The sequence below is a fragment of the Drosophila mojavensis genome, unplaced genomic scaffold (genome assembly GCF_018153725.1).
Source record: "Drosophila mojavensis isolate 15081-1352.22 unplaced genomic scaffold, ASM1815372v1 contig_49, whole genome shotgun sequence".
Classification (NCBI taxonomy): domain Eukaryota; kingdom Metazoa; phylum Arthropoda; class Insecta; order Diptera; family Drosophilidae; genus Drosophila; species Drosophila mojavensis.
The window spans coordinates 4,415,615-4,434,036 of NW_025318872.1; the positions used below are offsets into that span (position 1 = coordinate 4,415,615).

The window sequence follows — 18,422 nt, forward strand, 5'->3', positions numbered from 1 at the left end:
TTATTATCTTTTATAATAAAATATCTGTAAAGATCAGTCAACTCAGTTAATTCAGTTCACAAAATCTTATTGATCTAATAACCAATTCATGCAAAATTAAAACTTTTGTTGACTCAAGTGGTTGTTGTATCGGTTAACAGGGATGCCAGACTGTTGTGCATGCTTTTCTGGTAGCCTTGCGCATCAGCTGTTCAACAAAAACGCAAACGCACACACAAAAATAAAAGTCTGTTGTGTTCTTTGCCGTTTCTCGTTTTTGTGTTTTAAAACTTAAATATGATGCCAAACAACTAATTAAAAGCTGCTAGAATGATAAACACGCTTTCTCTTATAATAATTAAAAAGTAAATAAGTTCGAAGTTACATGCCCTGCGTTATTTGCGTTGCTTACACTGCTGCTCTGAATGCCAATGTATAAGTATTAAATATTAATCAAAATGAATTGCAAGTGCTTTGGAGGAGACTTCTAAGGAAAAGAGCAACGCATTGGCTTCCATGCAAGAGTGGTGTACTTGTGTATTTGTTTATTATGTTAAAAGGCTCGCTGAAAGTGTTGATTGCAATAGTGTTGAGTTTAATGTTTACCATTTCATTGGTAAAGATTGTTTTATTGATTTGGTCCTCGTATCCGGACTGGCTGCATCTCTACACAAGACACGAGCATCCATCCAGCTTTACAGCCGACGAATGGCTTGCATACCGGAGACTGTTCCCAGATAAGGGTAAGTGCAAGACTCTGCAAGTCAATTTACCGTCAGAACTATTTTATGTAGTGTTCGTTTAAGTTAGTGCTGCGATTTGTGATTGTGGAATTTATCCACGTGTGATATGTGATGCCAAGCATTGAGCAAGATGCACTCTTATAAATATTATATTAAAATAAAAAATAAATAATACAAAAATTAGACTGATATAGTCCAGGTTCCACCGAGATTTGAACTCGGATCGCAGGATTCAGAGTCCTGAGTGCTAACCATTACACCATGGAACCACTGCGTCGAATTTGCCAATAATCAGTTTTGCTTTAGTGAGGTATTTTGCAGTGTTGACGATCAGTTTTACACAAAAACTTTCAACAATCTTTTATTTATAAATCTAGTTTTCCTTTCATTTGCTCTGTTTTGAATGTTCTGTGATTGGTTTGCAATGTTCAATATTAAAAATTTTATCTATCGTCAAAACGATCGGTTCACTTAAATTATCCTTAATTTTCAATATATCCTCTCAATTCATAAATTGCAAAGAAAGAACTTCGTATTTATAACGTATAATATTTATTCATTATAGGAAATGTTTCCTCTATGTTACTGCTGACAATATTTATTAAAAAATTTTTGGGTACTGTGAATGTGAATAAAAACTATTTAAGAAGCTAAGTGAGATGCTAGAGAACTTAAGCAGATTTCCCAAAGTGGTAAATCTTAAAATGGTTTTCGAGCGAACGAAAATAGACCAAATTGTGGTATAATTAATTTTTAATAGGAGTTTTTGTAAGTGTGAAATTAAATCATATTACATTATTGGCGATCTGTACAAAATGCTTGTAAATCAAATCAGGCTTTAATACAGTGAGTCCTATTAGCTATTAGCTAAAAGTCATACATAGCGTTACTGATTTAATAAGTGTGCGAAACAAAAAACAACCTGCTGGAATACGCAAGCCCCGGTCTGACAAGCTTTTTACTCCGAATCACAGCTAGGTTGCTCGGCAGCTGGACGGCTCGGCTTTTCGTCCGCTCGGCTCATTCACAAAACGAAGTTTTCTATGTCAGAGCAACAAAAGCAAAACCAGACCAACAACAATAACATGCCCAAAGGCAATACAGAATTCGGAGAAAGTGGCCAGTCGTGTTTTCGGTATAAAATCAATCGTAAATGTCCTTAAACGCACAGTTTTCGTTATACGTCGGAGCCCACTGGTTGGTTTGTTGCGCATCAAAACGCCGCGAGTCGTGAATTTTTCTTTACTAGTCAAAAATAAAATAAAATAATAGTATACAAAAATAATACAAGGCATTAATAGCGATATCATCGGACATAAATATGGATCTTACAAAATATTGATATGCTCATAAAAGCTGAGAGTGTGGCTCATTGACAATCTTTCGTAACTGCTTTATGTTGAATTCATGTCATGAATTTTGTGAAAACTAATGTATTCCTGCCCTAACCTAATTCGCGCTGCACGTGGGTTGTGGGTAGTGGGCTGAGAGGGGTCGCCTCTCGAACCAATAAGAATTTGCAACCAATCGAATTTCGCGCCAAGTTTCTGAGTTTTGGTTTTTGTTGTATGCTTAACTTTTCTGTATTGTTGTTTTATCCATTTTTTTTTTTGCCAAATAAAATATTTGTGATTTCTCAATATAATATACATCATCATTATTATTCTTTATATTATATATTTACTTACTTATATATTAAATTTAAAATCTAATACTCGTCGGCAATTATTATTTAAAGCATACTTATTTTTATACCCTGAACGCCATCATTCTGACTAAGGCGTGTTCAAACATATTTACATAGATAAAAAACAATGATATGTACACATGTATATACAAATAGATACATTTCATTAGTTTTTTTATTAGTTCTACGAAAATCGAAACAATTTCGTGTATGAAGTTTAAGAACAATTTAATAAGATGCATTTATTTAATTTCGTGTACGGCTTGGTTTCTATACGACATATAAAATATATGTGTTTACTATACAAATTAAGCAGATTACTAAATAAATGTCAATAGTCATATTGATTTTAAATTAAAAAAATAATAATAAAAGCTAAATATAATACACTGATCCTAGGTTCCACCGAGATTTGAACTCGGATCGCAGGATTCAGAGTCCTGAGTGCTAACCATTACACCATGGAACCCAACTGATCAGTGATCGCCGAGAAACAAAACTTGAATTCTTTGTATCATCTATTTTATTCAATGCCTCTCAGTGACTCATGATATTTCAAAATTATTTTTACGACTAGACAGACATCGTATTATGCAAATAAAGTGTAGATGAAAGAAGAAAACAATAAACGCATGAGAACAAGTCGTTAACATTGAACTGCCTTACGAAGTGAGACTGAATAGAAAAGTAGCCAATGAAATCGGGTAATGTTCTTGTTGTTGTTGAGGAAATAATTGTTTGGTAAACATTGACCAACGGTCGACAGAGGCAGCAGAAGAAATTTGCATTAGATGCTTGTTATAGCAATTTGCTGTTGCTTTCTAGAGGAAAAGGAAAGGAAAGGAAATTGAAAGGAAATTGCGCTTGTTTTTCCAAGTAAGAGACATTGAAGTGCGCCACTTGGGATGCAGACTAAATGCGGAGGGAGGGCTAAGCAAATTAAAAGGATTTGCGGGCGCCTCTGTCAAACCGTTAAAAATGACTCGAGTGGCAATGAAAAGCAACAAGAACACACATAGCAGCAGTCTAAAAGACATGTGCACATAACAAAACAAGAGACCCTTTATTGCGTCGTTCCCTTCGTCTCCCCTTCTCACCTACTCTCGCACTCTCAGGCCTGCGTGACTTGCTCTCAACCCTAAGATGTGCTCGTAACAATGGAGCTGCAACTGTTTTTGTTATGTAGGCCAAGCTGCCAGCCGCCAGACGTGAGACGGAAGCTGCTGCTGCTGCTGCTGCTGCTGCTGATGATGATGATGTTGCCATCTTGCTCTGACATGTTGTTTGCCATTGCTGTTGACGGCTCTGCCACGGCTGTCACTGGCGGCGCTCTTTGCGGTTAGTTATCATTATTGCCATGGCCCTCGTGAGCGTTTTGTCTTTACTTTTGTGTTGCGTTCGCGTTTGCGTTTGCGTTTGGGTTTTCGTTTTCGTTTCGCCTGCTCTTTGTTGTCGCATTTGTCAGCTCACAATTAGAATATCAACTCAGTTATTCAGTTTATCCTCTCTTTTGACTGCTTATTTCGTTTTCTCCTTCGAAGACACTCAATTTGTTGCGCCTTTTCTCCGTCTCATGTACCTTGAATAAAAGGAAAACCCTCAAAACCAACAAACAACAAAAAGTTCAAAATATTTATGGAGGAAGGCCATATCCTTTTTCGCTTTTCTGCTTGCGTTTGCATAAACATAGAGAAAACTTTTAGTCATCTCGGTAAGTGAGTTTTAGGTTTTTGTATTCCAATAAGCTCCATTAAAAAGTCAGGCCAGCATTATCTTAGCATCGTGTACATAGATATAAGTACGTCTGTATGTATGTAGCTATTGGTCTGGGCACATTCATGTTTAGTATAGCAACAGGAAGAAGAAGGGAGGGGAAAGTTAAATAGACGTCGGCCACTTGGCGACCCTAAAGCAAATGAACAGCTCACTTTCATTACAAATTCCGACAGTAAACACACATACATTTACACACACATACACACACAAATCGATTCACTAGGCAGGCACACACACAACCAGACCCACGCACACACTCTCACACGGAAAGTGCTTATAACTGCAGACAAACTTTGTCAGCTCGCATTACAAGCACTGTCAACTCACACTCACACAGATGGGCATATAAAAGTGAAAAAAAAAATGGCGCCATCAATGGTAATGATGATGATGAGCAGTAGGATGCGGAGTACGTGGAAGGATCTGCTCTTGCGACTGCTACAAAATATATGACCCAGGTCGGCATACAGGGCCAGGATAGGGGCCAGTGCTTGCACAATCTGTACTCATTGCCCACTATGACAATATACCTTGTAATTAAAGGAAGTCTTATTTGATACAGTTTAGTTTATTTATTCATGTTCATGTTAATCTAGAATTGTTTTTTATTTGATTAAAAAAAGTTGAGGTTTTTTCTTCGTTTCTCTAAAATTATAAATAAAATTATAATATATATTCACATTTTAAATGATTTAAATTATATAAAATGCATCATATACATATGTAGTTATCATAGAAATTTGAATTAATGTTACTCCCAGCTGATTTCTGCGAATAAATAAATGCAACAAATAGCGATCAAATTTCGTCATCTTTTATGTTGGAGCTCTAACAAGTCCAAATCTTAAATGCTAGAGATGCCCAGAAGCTCATGTTTGAGCAATATATAAAAATGACAAGAAAGAAAATGAGTGGGTTTGGAAAATAAAATACAACGTTATATTACCGTTTTTTGTTGCCAATATCGATTACGGTTTCATGGAATGTTAAATAATTGCCGAACTTCATTCTTTCATTCCACCCAAACCAACTTTAATATTTATATTCAGCTTTGCTTTTTTGAGACTCTCTTTAGTTCCTTATTGAATAAAGTATGAGTTTTTGTACATGCAATTTAAAGTTCTTGGTAAATTATCAAAGCGCACAGATAGTCCCCTATCATGTTTTTGAATAAATAATTTTTTTTTTAAATAATTTGTTTACTATTTAAAAAACGAAGCCTTAATTAATCATTCTATTCGAAAGTTGTAGCAAGACATATTTTTAATGAAATCAAAATGCAACAAACGCAATATTATTACATTTTAATAAGAAGACTTTAAGTACGTCACGGCCAATAAGTCAATTACATAATACCGTAACGTGAATCAATCTATAAAAAACAAAAAACAATAATGTGGTCACCCGAATCGGAGATAAATTCCATCGCAATGGCCACCACAATGCGACACTCGCAATCCTCCTCCTCAGGTGAGTGTGCGGAAATTAAAAGTTAACTTTAAAGCTCCAACGCTGTCATTTGCATTTGCATTTCCATTCCCATTCCCATTTCCATTCCCAAGGCGATGCGGAACAACGGGCCGTATGCGAAATGCGCTATAGCTCGATTTTATGCAAGTGTTTTCGCGTTTGACCCTGACCCTATTTATTTTTGGCGTACGGGTAACGAGTAAAAGCGAATGCTCTGTAACTGCAGTTAACAGTTGTTTTTTTTTTTTCTCCACAAGTTGTTGGCATAAAACTAATTTAAATTCGAATTATTTGCACAAATATTTACAATATGCTTGCATATTCTGATTTGAGCTCATTGAATTTAAACATATTCAGTGATTAGCGGTTGCCTGTGCCTAATTAGTCAATTGGTTGAATCCGATTCTGTTGTTCACGAACAAAGTAACTGAAAGTAAGTCCAGTTAAGCGTTACACAATCGAAATAGTTCACGTAGTCAATACATATATATCGACTGAACCATGTAAGCTTCACTGTATTCAAATTTGTATTCAATTGCATTCTTTGTTATTTCCAACGAAAATTCTTTGGGGAAGATTGATCTGCAATGATTATTATCAACTTTAAGCATTTATTGAATATAGTAACGACGTGTTAAGGGATTTTTGCAATTTTATTATATTGATCAGAATATGCACTTTTTTCGTTCTTCCTTAAAAAGAGGATAAAAAAATCTTCTCTATGCTGTAGTTTACCATCATCATCTGGTGGAAAATCAGCTGTGAGATTCGGTGATGCAACAACTGACCTCCAAGTAAATGAGAATTGCATACAAATGAAAATCATTTGGCATCCTGACAGCAAAATTGTAGACTTTTCGCTCATGCGGTGATGTGGCGATGCGGCTGTGCGGCTGGGAATCATATATGTATAATTTTATTAAGTAACAAGAGTATATTGGGCTTGTGCAATATGTGTGTCACTAAAGCGAAAGTCTGTTATATTCTATTCATAATATTCATATATATTTTTGTGGGCTCAGTGATATATCTTTGTACTTGTTAAATATTTGGTCGTGTCAATTTAATCACCTACCAGTCTAGTATTCTAGTGCGCTCAAGTACGTCCTGGTGTCTTTGTACATCATATTTTGGAGCTTACGATCGAATAGTATTAAGTTCATACAGGATATTTTAAACAGGCGTAACAAATAAAATTGAGACTTTGAAGGTGAAGGCTAACAGCAACTCTTTTATCAAAATGTTATAGGTTTAGGTATTACTTTCTAGTATTTCCCGATTTAAAAACATCCGAGAAAATGTGACGCAATAATCAGATATCGTTCAGCAATCAGATATGCTTCTTTATTCAAGTTTGTATTTAATTTAACAGTCTGTAAAAACTTACCGTAGCCGACGAGTTAAACTTCATATAGTTTCTAAAAAAAAACCAAAATAAATCCAACAACGTGCAAACGAGAGAATTTGGATTATATTTAGAAAAAGTTTTAGAAAGGTAAGAATTTGTGGCTTACTCAAAGAAATTGTGCAAGCGTAACTGAGAACAAGTAAGAGTGTTATAATGGGTAGTGCAGATTTCAAGATACATACACATGCACATATGCATGGACACATGAGCAGGCGTGAATATTTGGTTGTACTATAGAAAAATAGTTATTGAGTATCTGTCAAAGCCCAGCTTTCAATAATTTAAGGTTACTTTTACACATATTCACGAAAGTGATTTGAGTGTATTAGTTTTGTGTAGTGTCTCTCTGTGCGTCTGTTCGTCTGGATGTAAATCATGTCGGTGCTTTTGAAGCAAGAGACTTTATATTTTAAGCATGCACACGTGTATTGAAATATCATTTTCCGATATCTTAGGAACCGTGGTAGATAGTTGAAGTATTAGAGAGTTGATATTTGGAATGTGTGCTTTACAGTTCTTGAGCTAGAAAGCCTAAATTTTGCACGTGAATTACTATTACGATGCTACAATGGTTTATCAAATGTGTATATCCACACCTCCTGTCCTTATATATTGAGCATTCTTAGTTATCTTTTATGGGGATTGGACTAATGCAGTCCAGACCGAAGATGGTTATAATCTATATATATATAAATCAGAGATCAGAGATTGTAGGGAAATATTTTGATTTTATAATATTCTATTACTATGCAAGACATACATATTCTCAAGCTTTCAAACTAAATTGGTGCGCTTATACTGTACGACTGTATATATTATTCTCATAGATTTTGTGTTTAGTAACCTTATGTGAGGTCGTCACTCTTCTATATTATCCACGCATTACTTTTTAATAGAGAAGTGCTCGAGAATTGCGAGTACCTTCTCATTTGTGATCCAACCTTGTGTATTCGGCATTTGCAGAGGCTGCTGCCGAGCAGCCACAACTGCACCTACACTTATGGCGCTACTTGAGGCAAGTGTGGAAGGTGCCCCGACGGCAATGTGGAGAGTGCTTGTCATTGAAAATTTAATACACAAATTATTCATGTTTTTGTTTCGTCAACATAAATGTTGCGACATTTATGATATTTGTTTACACATGCATACATCCACACAGACGATGTCCTTGTGGACCAGTCTAATTATTTTTCACTTTGGAAAGAAAAACACATTCGTAACAAGTAAGGCTGATGGTGTCAGAGTGGCCGCGATAAGCGATGCGATAATATGCGAGAAAGCTCTATATGCAGATTTACATGCAATCGCTTAAAACATGTCAGAGTGCAAGCGAAGCTAGAAGACAGCCAAAGCGACAAGTAAAGCGAGTTGTGAGTTGCGAGAAAGCATTCCTGAATCGCTTTCTTGCTTTATCGCATGATAAAGCTTTTCTGATACATGTGTTTTTGTTGCGCTCTGAGCTTAAATAACCGTTGATTAGTCGGCGAAGTATGTTCTTTTTCGCAAGCTTTAATAACGGTTTGATTCAAAACTATTTATATTTTTATATATGTATTTGCTCTCAATTATACTTGAACTGTAAATAATCAAAAGTATTGATAGTATAGTATGGATCCCATTGCTTTTTTCATGAAAATATTGCGACTGAGACTAAAATTTGAATACACGCAGTGATTAAAATTTGAGTACTCGCAAAGTTTCTCTCTTTGTGGATAGCTTTCACTCTGTCATGTCAGCGCTTTGCAGATCGCTTATAGCATCGCATCGCTTTTCGCGGCCTACCTAAGAAGGTAGAGTCGAGACTGCTCGACTAGGAGATACCCTGAACCATCCAAGCTGATTTTCAAATCATTCTGCACTTTTATGCACACATACATACACATGCAGCCACGCACACGCATAAGACCGCGCTCTGCTAACTGCGCAGTAAGCAGCGACTTCACTTGGACTGCGCTGCATTATGGGAAATATTATTAGAATTTATTTGTTGAATAATCTTATTGTTTCAGAAGGTAATCATAATGTTTAAATGTGTGTATATTCCAAAACACAGCTCCCTAGTACTTGAAATTAGTTTTTCTTTGAAATTGATGACGAAAGGGGAGTGGTATCAATGGTATCCTGTAAATGACAAAATCTTCTTATCCATTAAATATATATACACAATGAATCCAAAGTCTCCAGGTCTAATAGTATTCAAATTAGGCTGAAAAAACGAAATAAATTGATCGATTTTTGATAATTTGGTACTGCGCAAAATTTCAGCTTTTTAGCTCTTATATCTTCTGCTTGTACGGACGAACGGGCGGACAGGCGGACAGGGCTATATCGACTCAGCTCGTGGCCCTGATCAAGCATATATATACTGTATGGGGTCTGCGATGATTCCTTCTGCCTGTTACATACTTTTCACAAAACCATTATACCCTGACTTCACATTTTCAATGGATTCAGGGTATAAAAAGGTCTGGAAAACGTGAATATAAGAACTTGGATATACTAATTTACTTATCTGTTTCCTATAGAAAATTAAAAAATTAAAATTGAGTCTTACGAGCCCAAACCACTAATAATTGTGCACAATGTTTAACACACTATATTATCAATACTATTAAAGATAACAAATACCAATGCATTTCGTGATAAAGAGAATTGTATTCTCTTCACGTTGAAAAAAAAGTTTTGCTCTAGGTTCTTCGCATAGGATGAGCCAAAACTCAATTTAAAATAATTTTGAGGGTTGATGATATTTTAAATTTTGAAAAAATTTCAATATGATATTTGATGTACAACATTAAAAATATAAATATATCAATATTCTTCGATTAAAAAAAAGCTTGTTTCCCACAATAAATTTTAAATCCATATTCGCAATTGGTTCACTTATTACAGGAGTGACCAACGCAAAAATATCCAAAATATCGTAAAAATATTCGATATTTGCGCAGAAAATATTCCGCTATAAATATATTTTTGGTGAAAATATATCGATATACAGATATTTTTGATATATTTTTAATAACATTAATAATTTTATTTCGGAGATTTGAAATAATCAAAATATTCTAATTGAATGCAGAAACACTTGAATAATTACAAAACTATAAAATAACATCGTCCCCACTATATTATAGAGCCGCCTTATTATCAACTACGGTATGTGTAGGGATGGCGATTGTTTTATACAATAGATTAAAACGGAAATCTTTGTCTGCTGGGCAACATATTCATTCCTAAGTTCAATGTAGACGGGAGCATTCTGATCTGAAATTGGATTTTGATATTCAGAATAGTTTAAAAAATCAAATATGGGCAATTCTCTAGTGGCGAATGTGACATTCGTACGTTTTTGAGTTAAAAAAAAAAAACGAATGCAAAAGCATTTTTTTATTTTTATGAACAGTGAATCCTTTAGCTCTTGAATAGTTCTATAATTGGTGCTAAATCTGATTTTAGGCAAATGTTAGCTAAAGCTTTAAAGATAATCACAAAAAACCAAGAGGTTCGCAGGCTACAAAAAACGTAAGTCGCTTTTTAAAAGAACAGTTTAACCTGAGATTTTAGTGAAACCCTTAGTGACAATTTATTACGAACCATGTTAAATGATTAGAAATTGTCACATCTTTACAATGATTTTTATTTGATTCAAAAAAATTGAGTAGTTTTTTTTTATTTTTTATTTTAATCCGGGTCGAAGGTGAATTGTCGAATGAGACATTTTTTCCACCATACTTTTTTATTTTTTTTTATTTTTACATGAATAAAAGCATTAGAAATGATTTTCAATATATTCAATTTATTAATTATAATAAAATAGAGAAAATTCATTGCATAGTGTCTCTATAATAAGAACAAAATGTGCAATAGAAATGTTCAAAACTGAACTTTTGCACTTATTCGGCTTTGTGTCTCAATATTTCGAGATGTATTATGATAAGATGTAAAATTGGTTTATATTAGTTAAATTTGATGGATTAGTTATAAAAAATATGTTAGCAGAACATGTCTTCATTGACCTTGAATGCTTTGGCTGGGGTTGACCTTTCTGGAGAAATGCCCATATGTTATTAAATTGTTGATAGCACGAAATTGAGTTGAAAGTACTTTTTTGTAGTCGCCTTTTGGAGTTCCGTCAAAAATTTTAAAGTTATTAAAGTAATCACAAGATCTCATTACTCTTATGGCTCAGTACCCGTTGCCACCCGAGGATGCAGTTCTTGGTAATGAATTGATATTACTGCATGCCTGCGTCAAGTTTAAGGGGCTTGTGGATCGGCTTAGCGGCAATTGTGATATGGCGCTGTTGATCTATAATATGCAAGTGTCCTGGCCATCTAGCAGAGCCATAAAAAAGAGTTTGCCCCGCGGCATACTTAAATTGTGTTTGACGTATGAGATTGGTGAGTCCACAAAACCTACAGCATCTTAGCAACTCGCATTAACAGTGCATGGAAACTGATAACCGATAACCGATAAACATTTACGCCTTTCACTTAATTACTGGGTTAAACGGGACAAAATGATGGGAGGAATGGGCTTGTTCCATGTGCATCGTACATTGTATTATTGAATTGCAACTCAGATATGATAATTGAAAACCATAAAAAATTAATGAAATTTCGAAGTATATATGAATATGTGTATATCTAGATATCAACAAAAAATTTTAAAACTAAAAGTTGCCTTTCATTGTTTGGTCTGTGCATTTCTCGCCATTTTAATGCTGGTTATAGAATCAGCGAATCAGAATCAAACGGAAGTTGTTCGTTTCGCGCGAACTAAGCAAACAAATATAAGGACATCAGAAGTTCTCCGGCGTACGAGCAGCGAGTGTAAGAAATTGGTAAAGAAATAAAATAGTTGCCAAGTGACATGCACGCAAGCCTACTTCTTTCCATTCGTATGTACGTATTTTTAGTAATAGTCAATAACGTTACTTTCGTAGCTCTCTGGCTAACGTTAGATTACATGTAGATTAGCGTTGTATTTTACTCGTTTGCGCCTTGAAAAGGGCCTGTGGCTTTTCTTCCTTAATGCCAATGGTCAGGTTGGGAAAGGAAAATTTCGGGTAAAATATTGAATAAATATACAGTGAAATCCGGTTATAATGACTCCGCTTAAAGCGTCCAACCGGCTATGTCGACGAAAATTCGATGTCTTGTTTAGTCCCCATACAAATTTATATGAAAGAGCCTCCGTTTAGTACGTCTCCGCTCTTAACGAAAATCCGTTTATACCGATGATTTTTTTCATATTTTTGAGTCATTCACCGGATATTACGACGTGCCGAAAAAAAAAAAAATGCGAAATAGTGACAACAAATTTAAGCATTAAAAGACGCTGCTAGAAATGTATATATGCTTCTATTTATCAATGATCTCAGTGACACTGAGAGAAAGACACAAGCTGCAATGCTGATGTTTCGATACCATGTTATTGAAATAATATATAATATATATATAAATAATTGTTGTTTTGATTACAAAATTAAATTTTGTATGTTAAACTGCTTTACGAACATGGCAACCGTAAAAAAAAAAATATTATTTTTGTACCTTCTGGTTAAAGCGTCCTCCGGGTATAGCGACGTAAAATCGTCGGTCCCTTGAATGTCGCTATAACCGGATTCCACTGTATATATTTTTGCTGAAAACAAACAAACTCTACTGCCATTGTCGGTTTTGATTAGGACTCCAATCTTCAGAGTTTTTGTTACTAAATTTCATTAAATTTTGTTAACCAGTGTGTCTCTGTGTCTCTCTGTCTGTCCCTGCCCCTCTTTCTCTCCGCCTGAATGTTTCTCTCCTTTCTGTACTTTTTATAGTGATACTTTTCAAATACCTAAAAATATAATATTAAGTGCGGTTGCCTATTAATAATGATGATTGCTTGGAATGCTATAAAAAGACCTCAATGCTCAAATATTTCTACGAACAATAAGTATATTATCGAAATCACTAAATGGGTGGCAATACACAGAAGGTATTGTTTGGAGGGTAAACAAGGACCGACAAGCGACAAGCGGCTATATATATATATAAATATATATATATATATAGTCGGGTCGTACATAAATATTTTGTGTTTTGGCACACGCGTTGCCTTTGAACTTAAGTTCCGTCAGCCCGATTTGGCTCGCAGGTTATTCACGAAAATTGAAATATAATTGATTGGCAAGGTGGTCAAAGTTTCTGCAGAGCGGCAATGCCGCAGTTGCCTGACTAAATAAGTAAGCTTGTAATTGGAAACGCAATTAAGTTGATTTTTGTTGTATTGTGAGTACACAATGAACGTGTCCTGATGACGCTGCCACTTTCGATGTCGAGCGTCGAACGTCGATATCGCAAAACTTTCGTATTTCTCACAAACTTTGACCATTTAACTCAATTAGGCTTGACGCGAAAAGTTTGTTATATTTAATTAATATTTGCTACGTGTAACTTAATATTTATTCTCCGTTTCCGTTTCCTTTTCTGTTTCTGTTTTCCCTTCCACTTCCGTCGTGTCTTCCGCGTAGGAATCTCGTCGTTATCAAGCTCTGGCGATCCGGAGCATCTGCCCGAGCTGCCGCCGGGCGACGAACAGCGCTTACAACGCGCTGCCCTCCACCTGCAGCAGAAGTTGATCTTGCGCGAATGGCTACGGGAATATCGTATGCAGCATCATTACCAGCGTCTGCTGGCTGTTGAGGTGGCCTCGTTAGAGGACGTGTACTGGCTCGAGGATTCGCGTGCCAGCAAGATACTCGGAAAAGATTGGCAACTGTGGTCGACTGCCCGTCAAGGGCTGCCCACATCGAAGGCACAGCTGGACGCTTTAAAGGCGCAGCTGTGGTCAACGGTGGTCAAGTCAAGTCAACATCAAGACGCCTGGACATGGGGCGGCATGCTCGTGGTCTCCGTTTCCGTTGCCGGTCTGGTCACACTCGCCGCGATGACACAGCCTTCTCTGGCGCCCGAAGCGCGCCACTCGCTTCTGCAGTATGTAACCGGAAAGTATCTTCTGCCCGCCAACTGCAGGGTTCAGTGGGACTGGAAAGATCCGGCCCACGTCGGCGGCACCATGTGTTTCATTGTGCGCTTCTTTCAGCGCAACGGCCAGCCATATCCCATCTGTGATACCGACCAATTCTTCGTAGAGGTCACCGAGGGCACACGCAAGGTGGTAACAATCAGTGAGCTGGGCTCATCTACAGATCCCAATAATGCCAACATTGCCAAAGTCAAGTTCACGGTTCGCACTGCGGGCCAGTACAACATTTCCGTACTTATCGGCGCCAGTCATATAGCCGGTTCGCCTTTCGTACGCAACTTTCTGCCCGGGGCCATCGATCCACGCAGATCACGATTCATTCGGCCGGCTAGTACGCTCATCTGCTGCGCGAGTGCTCCGACTTTGATGCACATTGAACCGAGGGACGAGTTTGGCAACGCGTGTATTTTCGAGCAGTCCGATGAGGCGTTGCAGGTACATTACACTTAACTTACAACCCACCTCAGAGACTAATCAACATATCGCTTTGCAGGGTTACCGTGTCGCTATTTACGACTTACACGGCGTGTCCGTCGAAAAGCTGCAGAACGCCATTGTCTTCAGCTACGACAGTGTCAATTCGCGGGTCTCAGTCACTGCTCTCTTTCCAGAGCCGATTTGCTTGAGAGCTAGCATCAGCTATCGAGATCAGCAACTTCCCAATGGGGACTTTGACATAATCGTGCTCAGCAGTAAGTATCAAATTAATGGGATTATCACACATTAGATATTTTTGATATTTAGATATAATCATTTTATCTCTTATACCTTCTTATACCAACTTATTTTAAAATTCTCGTAATATTTTTTATTGTGTGAAAGGTCAAATTCTATATGTAAATATACTTACATATTCCAATTAGTGTGTCTATCTTACATGAACTACCCTTTTTCTGTCCGTCTGCCTGCACGTCCCACCGTACACGCTCCCAAATATCATATTGATCTCGTCAGTTTTAAAATCTGAAAACAGGTCAGAGTCTAAAGGTAAAAATTTTAGTCTGTAGGATCCGATGTATTTGTAGTAGACTTTTCTTATATATGCGGATCTGATGAATATGGTCGTACTAAATATCTTAGATACTTATCTGATATTTCAAGTAGTTTACTCAAGATTTGATAATTTTACACATTTTTGTACTTTGGCTCTTCAAGGTAGCGACACAACACTCGTTCATAAAAATATTGCGTCCCGAAAGCACAATATTTGCTACGAGGCGAAGCTGCTGAGTATTTATGGAACCACAAAGAGCAAACCGCGGAAGGTGATGTGCTATGTGGGGCCGAAGCAGGTGAGTAGTGGTGCACATAAGGCTCACGTTATTTGTGCGAAATGTTGAGGCTCAGAACTCGTTAATCTTTCAGGTGACGATTAAGGAAATGATTTTGAAGTTCATACCGAAACGTATTGCCACCTTTCGGCTGTGTCCGTCGACCAAGTTCCATTTTCTGCCCCAGCTGGTAACGCAGCTGCATGGGCCAGTTTTCATTATAGACGATGGAGCCCAGCCACGTATTGAACTTGCCTCGAAGGACCGAAACATTATCGCTGCAACCTTCACACATTTTCTGCTGAAAAACATTGGTGGCTCAGAGACGTTTAAGGACAAACAGGATTTCTTCTATCATGAAGTGCGCAAATTTCATGCCAGCTACTACCACGAGAAAATGGCCCTCAAAGTAAATCGCGAAAAGATCCTCGAAAGCAGTATGAAGGCCACCAAAGGATTTAGCGTTTCAGATTGGTGCGGCAACTTCGAAGTCACCTTCCAGGGGGAGCAGGGTATCGACTGGGGTGGCCTGCGGCGCGAATGGTTCGAATTGGTTTGCAGCGCTCTCTTCGATTCGAGAAGTGGGCTCTTTTGTACGTTTCACGACAAGCACCAGGCCCTGGTGCATCCGAATCCAACGCGGCCTTCACATCTGAAACTCAAGTATTTTGAGTTTGCGGGCAAAATTGTGGGCAAATGTCTGTTCGAGAGTGCTTTAGGCGGGAGCTATAGACAATTGGTGCGCGCACGGTACAGCCGATCCTTTTTGGCCCAGCTCATTGGGCTAAGAGTACATTATAAGGTGGGATTCTACATCTGTGTATACCATTTCTTGTCCTAAAAGTTATATTGTGTCTGGTATTTCAGTACTTCGAGCAGGATGATCCAGATTTATATTTGTCGAAAATTAAGTACATTCTCGACACGGACTTGGATGGCACTGACACACTGGAGTTGTATTTCGTAGAGGATGTGTATGACACCAGCGGTCAACTAATCAAGTCCATAGAACTTATTCCAAATGGTGCCAAGACACGCGTAACCAATGCAACCAAAAATCAATATCTAGATGCTTTGGCACAGCAGCGACTTTGCAATAGCGTCAAAGATGAAGTCGACAGCTTTCTTAAGGGTCTCAATGCAATCATACCCGACAATTTGCTAAGCATTTTCGACGAAAACGAATTGGAGGCGAGTTAAACAGAATCTCCGAAATGTATATGAATATAATTATTTCAAATACCTTATATTAATCCAGCTACTGATGTGCGGCACTGGCGAGTACTCGATAACCGATTTTAAGTCGCATCACATTACCAATGGAAACTCGGCAGAGTTTCGACGTGTGCTCGCCTGGTTCTGGGCGGCTGTTAGCAATTTTAGCCAGACTGAAATGGCCCGTCTCCTGCAGTTCACCACAGGCTGTTCTCAGCTGCCGCCTGGCGGGTTTCAGGAGCTGAATCCACAATTCCAAATAACCGCAGCGCCCACATTTGGTAATCTGCCCACGGCACACACCTGGTGCGTATCTATCAGCTCGATCTATGAATGTATATATATTTTAATTGGTTTACCTTCTGCTTGCAGTTTCAATCAACTTTGCCTGCCGGACTACGAGAGCTATGAGCAGTTCGAGAAATCTCTGCTCCTGGCCATCAGTGAGGGCAGCGAGGGCTTCGGCATGGTCTGAGTCGTCAATGAAATATTTTCTTTATTTTGTGCTAATTAGAAATTGCGAATAATATAGTTCCTGTGCTTTGTGTCATAGTTTTGGCTACAATTTCTATTATGTGTGAGATACAATTTTAGATTCTCATAATTTCCTATTTCCGATTTCTGAGTTCAGTATTTGATGAAAGCAAACAAAACGTACGGTATTTACCATTAAAGTAGCTTCAATGTCTGAAACGAGTCAAAATGAGAAAAATGAATATATATCATCATCAAAAAGAATGTGATAATTGAATAATAAAGAAACACAAGTTAATCCTAAATTCTTATATAGATTATGATAATCAGCATATGGAAAAGCTAAATGCTTGAATATTGAAATCAATATTTGTGTACATTAAAAAATTTTTAAATGTACTTTTGTTCCAAGTAGTTTTCCAATTCTGTACTTGATGGAATGATATTATAACTAAGGGAGAACGAATGTAAAGAGCAATGCTAATTAATAATACGAATGTTTGAACTAAACTTTAAATGAGTTCTCAAATATCTAACGAGTAGTTAATATGTATAAGCAATAATCATATTTCAAATATACCTAGATCTTTAAGTAATGGTTAAAAGTTTAAAAATCACATGATTGAATTAATTTATATAGATAATTAGTAATAGACTTCAACTGTAGTTCTAAAAGTGGTTATTTTTTATTTGCAAGTAAAGATCTCTTCTAATGTGATTTGAAGAATAAATTGAACATTTTATTCGAAATACTATAATTTATACAATTAAATACAACTCGATGGCTATTTGAAACCCAATCAACTCCTACTATTTATGAATGTTCAAGTCGCACGCTATCGACTATACTACAATAAATATGTGCCTTTCTATTGTAGAGATGTGGAACTTGAAATTATATTTATATATAGTATACCATAAGTACTACAATTCATATAACAATCGTTAATATCCGATACTTTAGCTTGGATTTTGAGCAATTCACAATTTTCAAATTCAGAATATATCCTCAGCTAAAAATCCCATTGGGCTTTCTTTTAATTAAAAATGTCCGGAACAGGTTTGATATACATAGCTATATGAACTAATGTGAAGGCAAAAAACTCATCCAATCGTGTGAAAACACTTTCATCACTTTGCTTATGTTAGCTGCAATTACCTGAGTTACCGTTATTCGTTAATTGCTATAGTTTTTACACCCTGAACCCAATGGAAATTAAATTTGTCTTCATGCATGAAAACTTAAAATGTATATAACAAGCGGTCAACTCCACGGATGACGCCAACAACCACGCCGTATTGCATGAAAAACTAAATGTAAAGTAGTAAAATATTCTCGAAGCCATACAAATTAGCGCGACCTTAAG

General features: G+C 36.9%; 1 protein-coding gene and 2 non-coding genes across 7 annotated transcripts; 1 reads left to right on the forward strand and 2 right to left on the reverse strand.

Annotated features, from left to right (window-relative positions):
* Positions 1 to 202: 202 nt before the first annotated feature.
* On the forward strand, positions 203 to 17,855 carry LOC6578140 (apoptosis-resistant E3 ubiquitin protein ligase 1). Of its 5 annotated transcripts, none has more exons than XM_015166008.3 (8): positions 203 to 722; positions 13,581 to 14,530; positions 14,589 to 14,787; positions 15,251 to 15,387; positions 15,443 to 16,168; positions 16,234 to 16,557; positions 16,625 to 16,887; positions 16,954 to 17,855. In XM_015166008.3, the coding sequence occupies exons 1-8, from the start codon at positions 530 to 532 to the stop codon at positions 17,054 to 17,056; spliced, it is 2,895 nt and encodes a 964-aa protein (XP_015021494.1). In that variant the 5' UTR covers positions 203 to 529; the 3' UTR covers positions 17,057 to 17,855. The 5 variants fall into 5 exon arrangements, with proteins under 5 accessions (XP_015021494.1, XP_015021492.1, XP_015021495.1 ...); XM_015166006.3 differs by having other exon boundaries at positions 15,461 to 16,168; XM_015166009.3 differs by lacking the exon at positions 203 to 722 and adding an exon at positions 5,425 to 5,655.
* Trnaq-cug lies at positions 920 to 991 on the reverse strand. Its single transcript has one exon. It is a non-coding gene; the product is annotated as a tRNA-Gln (tRNA).
* Positions 2,807 to 2,878, reverse strand: Trnaq-cug. Its single transcript has one exon. It is a non-coding gene; the product is annotated as a tRNA-Gln (tRNA).
* Positions 17,856 to 18,422: the final 567 nt, after the last annotated feature.

What these genes read in the sequence shown, in the direction of transcription:
- LOC6578140 (XM_015166007.3), top strand. Translation starts at nt 11,244, where the DNA reads ATGGCTCAGTACCCGTTGCCACCCGAGGATGCAGTTCTTGGTAATGAA. An exon ending in GGCTAAGAGTACATTATAAG is followed by an intron (nt 16,169 to 16,233) that starts GTGGGATTCTAC and finishes CTGGTATTTCAG; the next exon opens with TACTTCGAGCAGGATGATCC. An exon ending in CTGCCCACGGCACACACCTG is followed by an intron (nt 16,888 to 16,953) that starts GTGCGTATCTAT and finishes TTCTGCTTGCAG; the next exon opens with TTTCAATCAACTTTGCCTGC.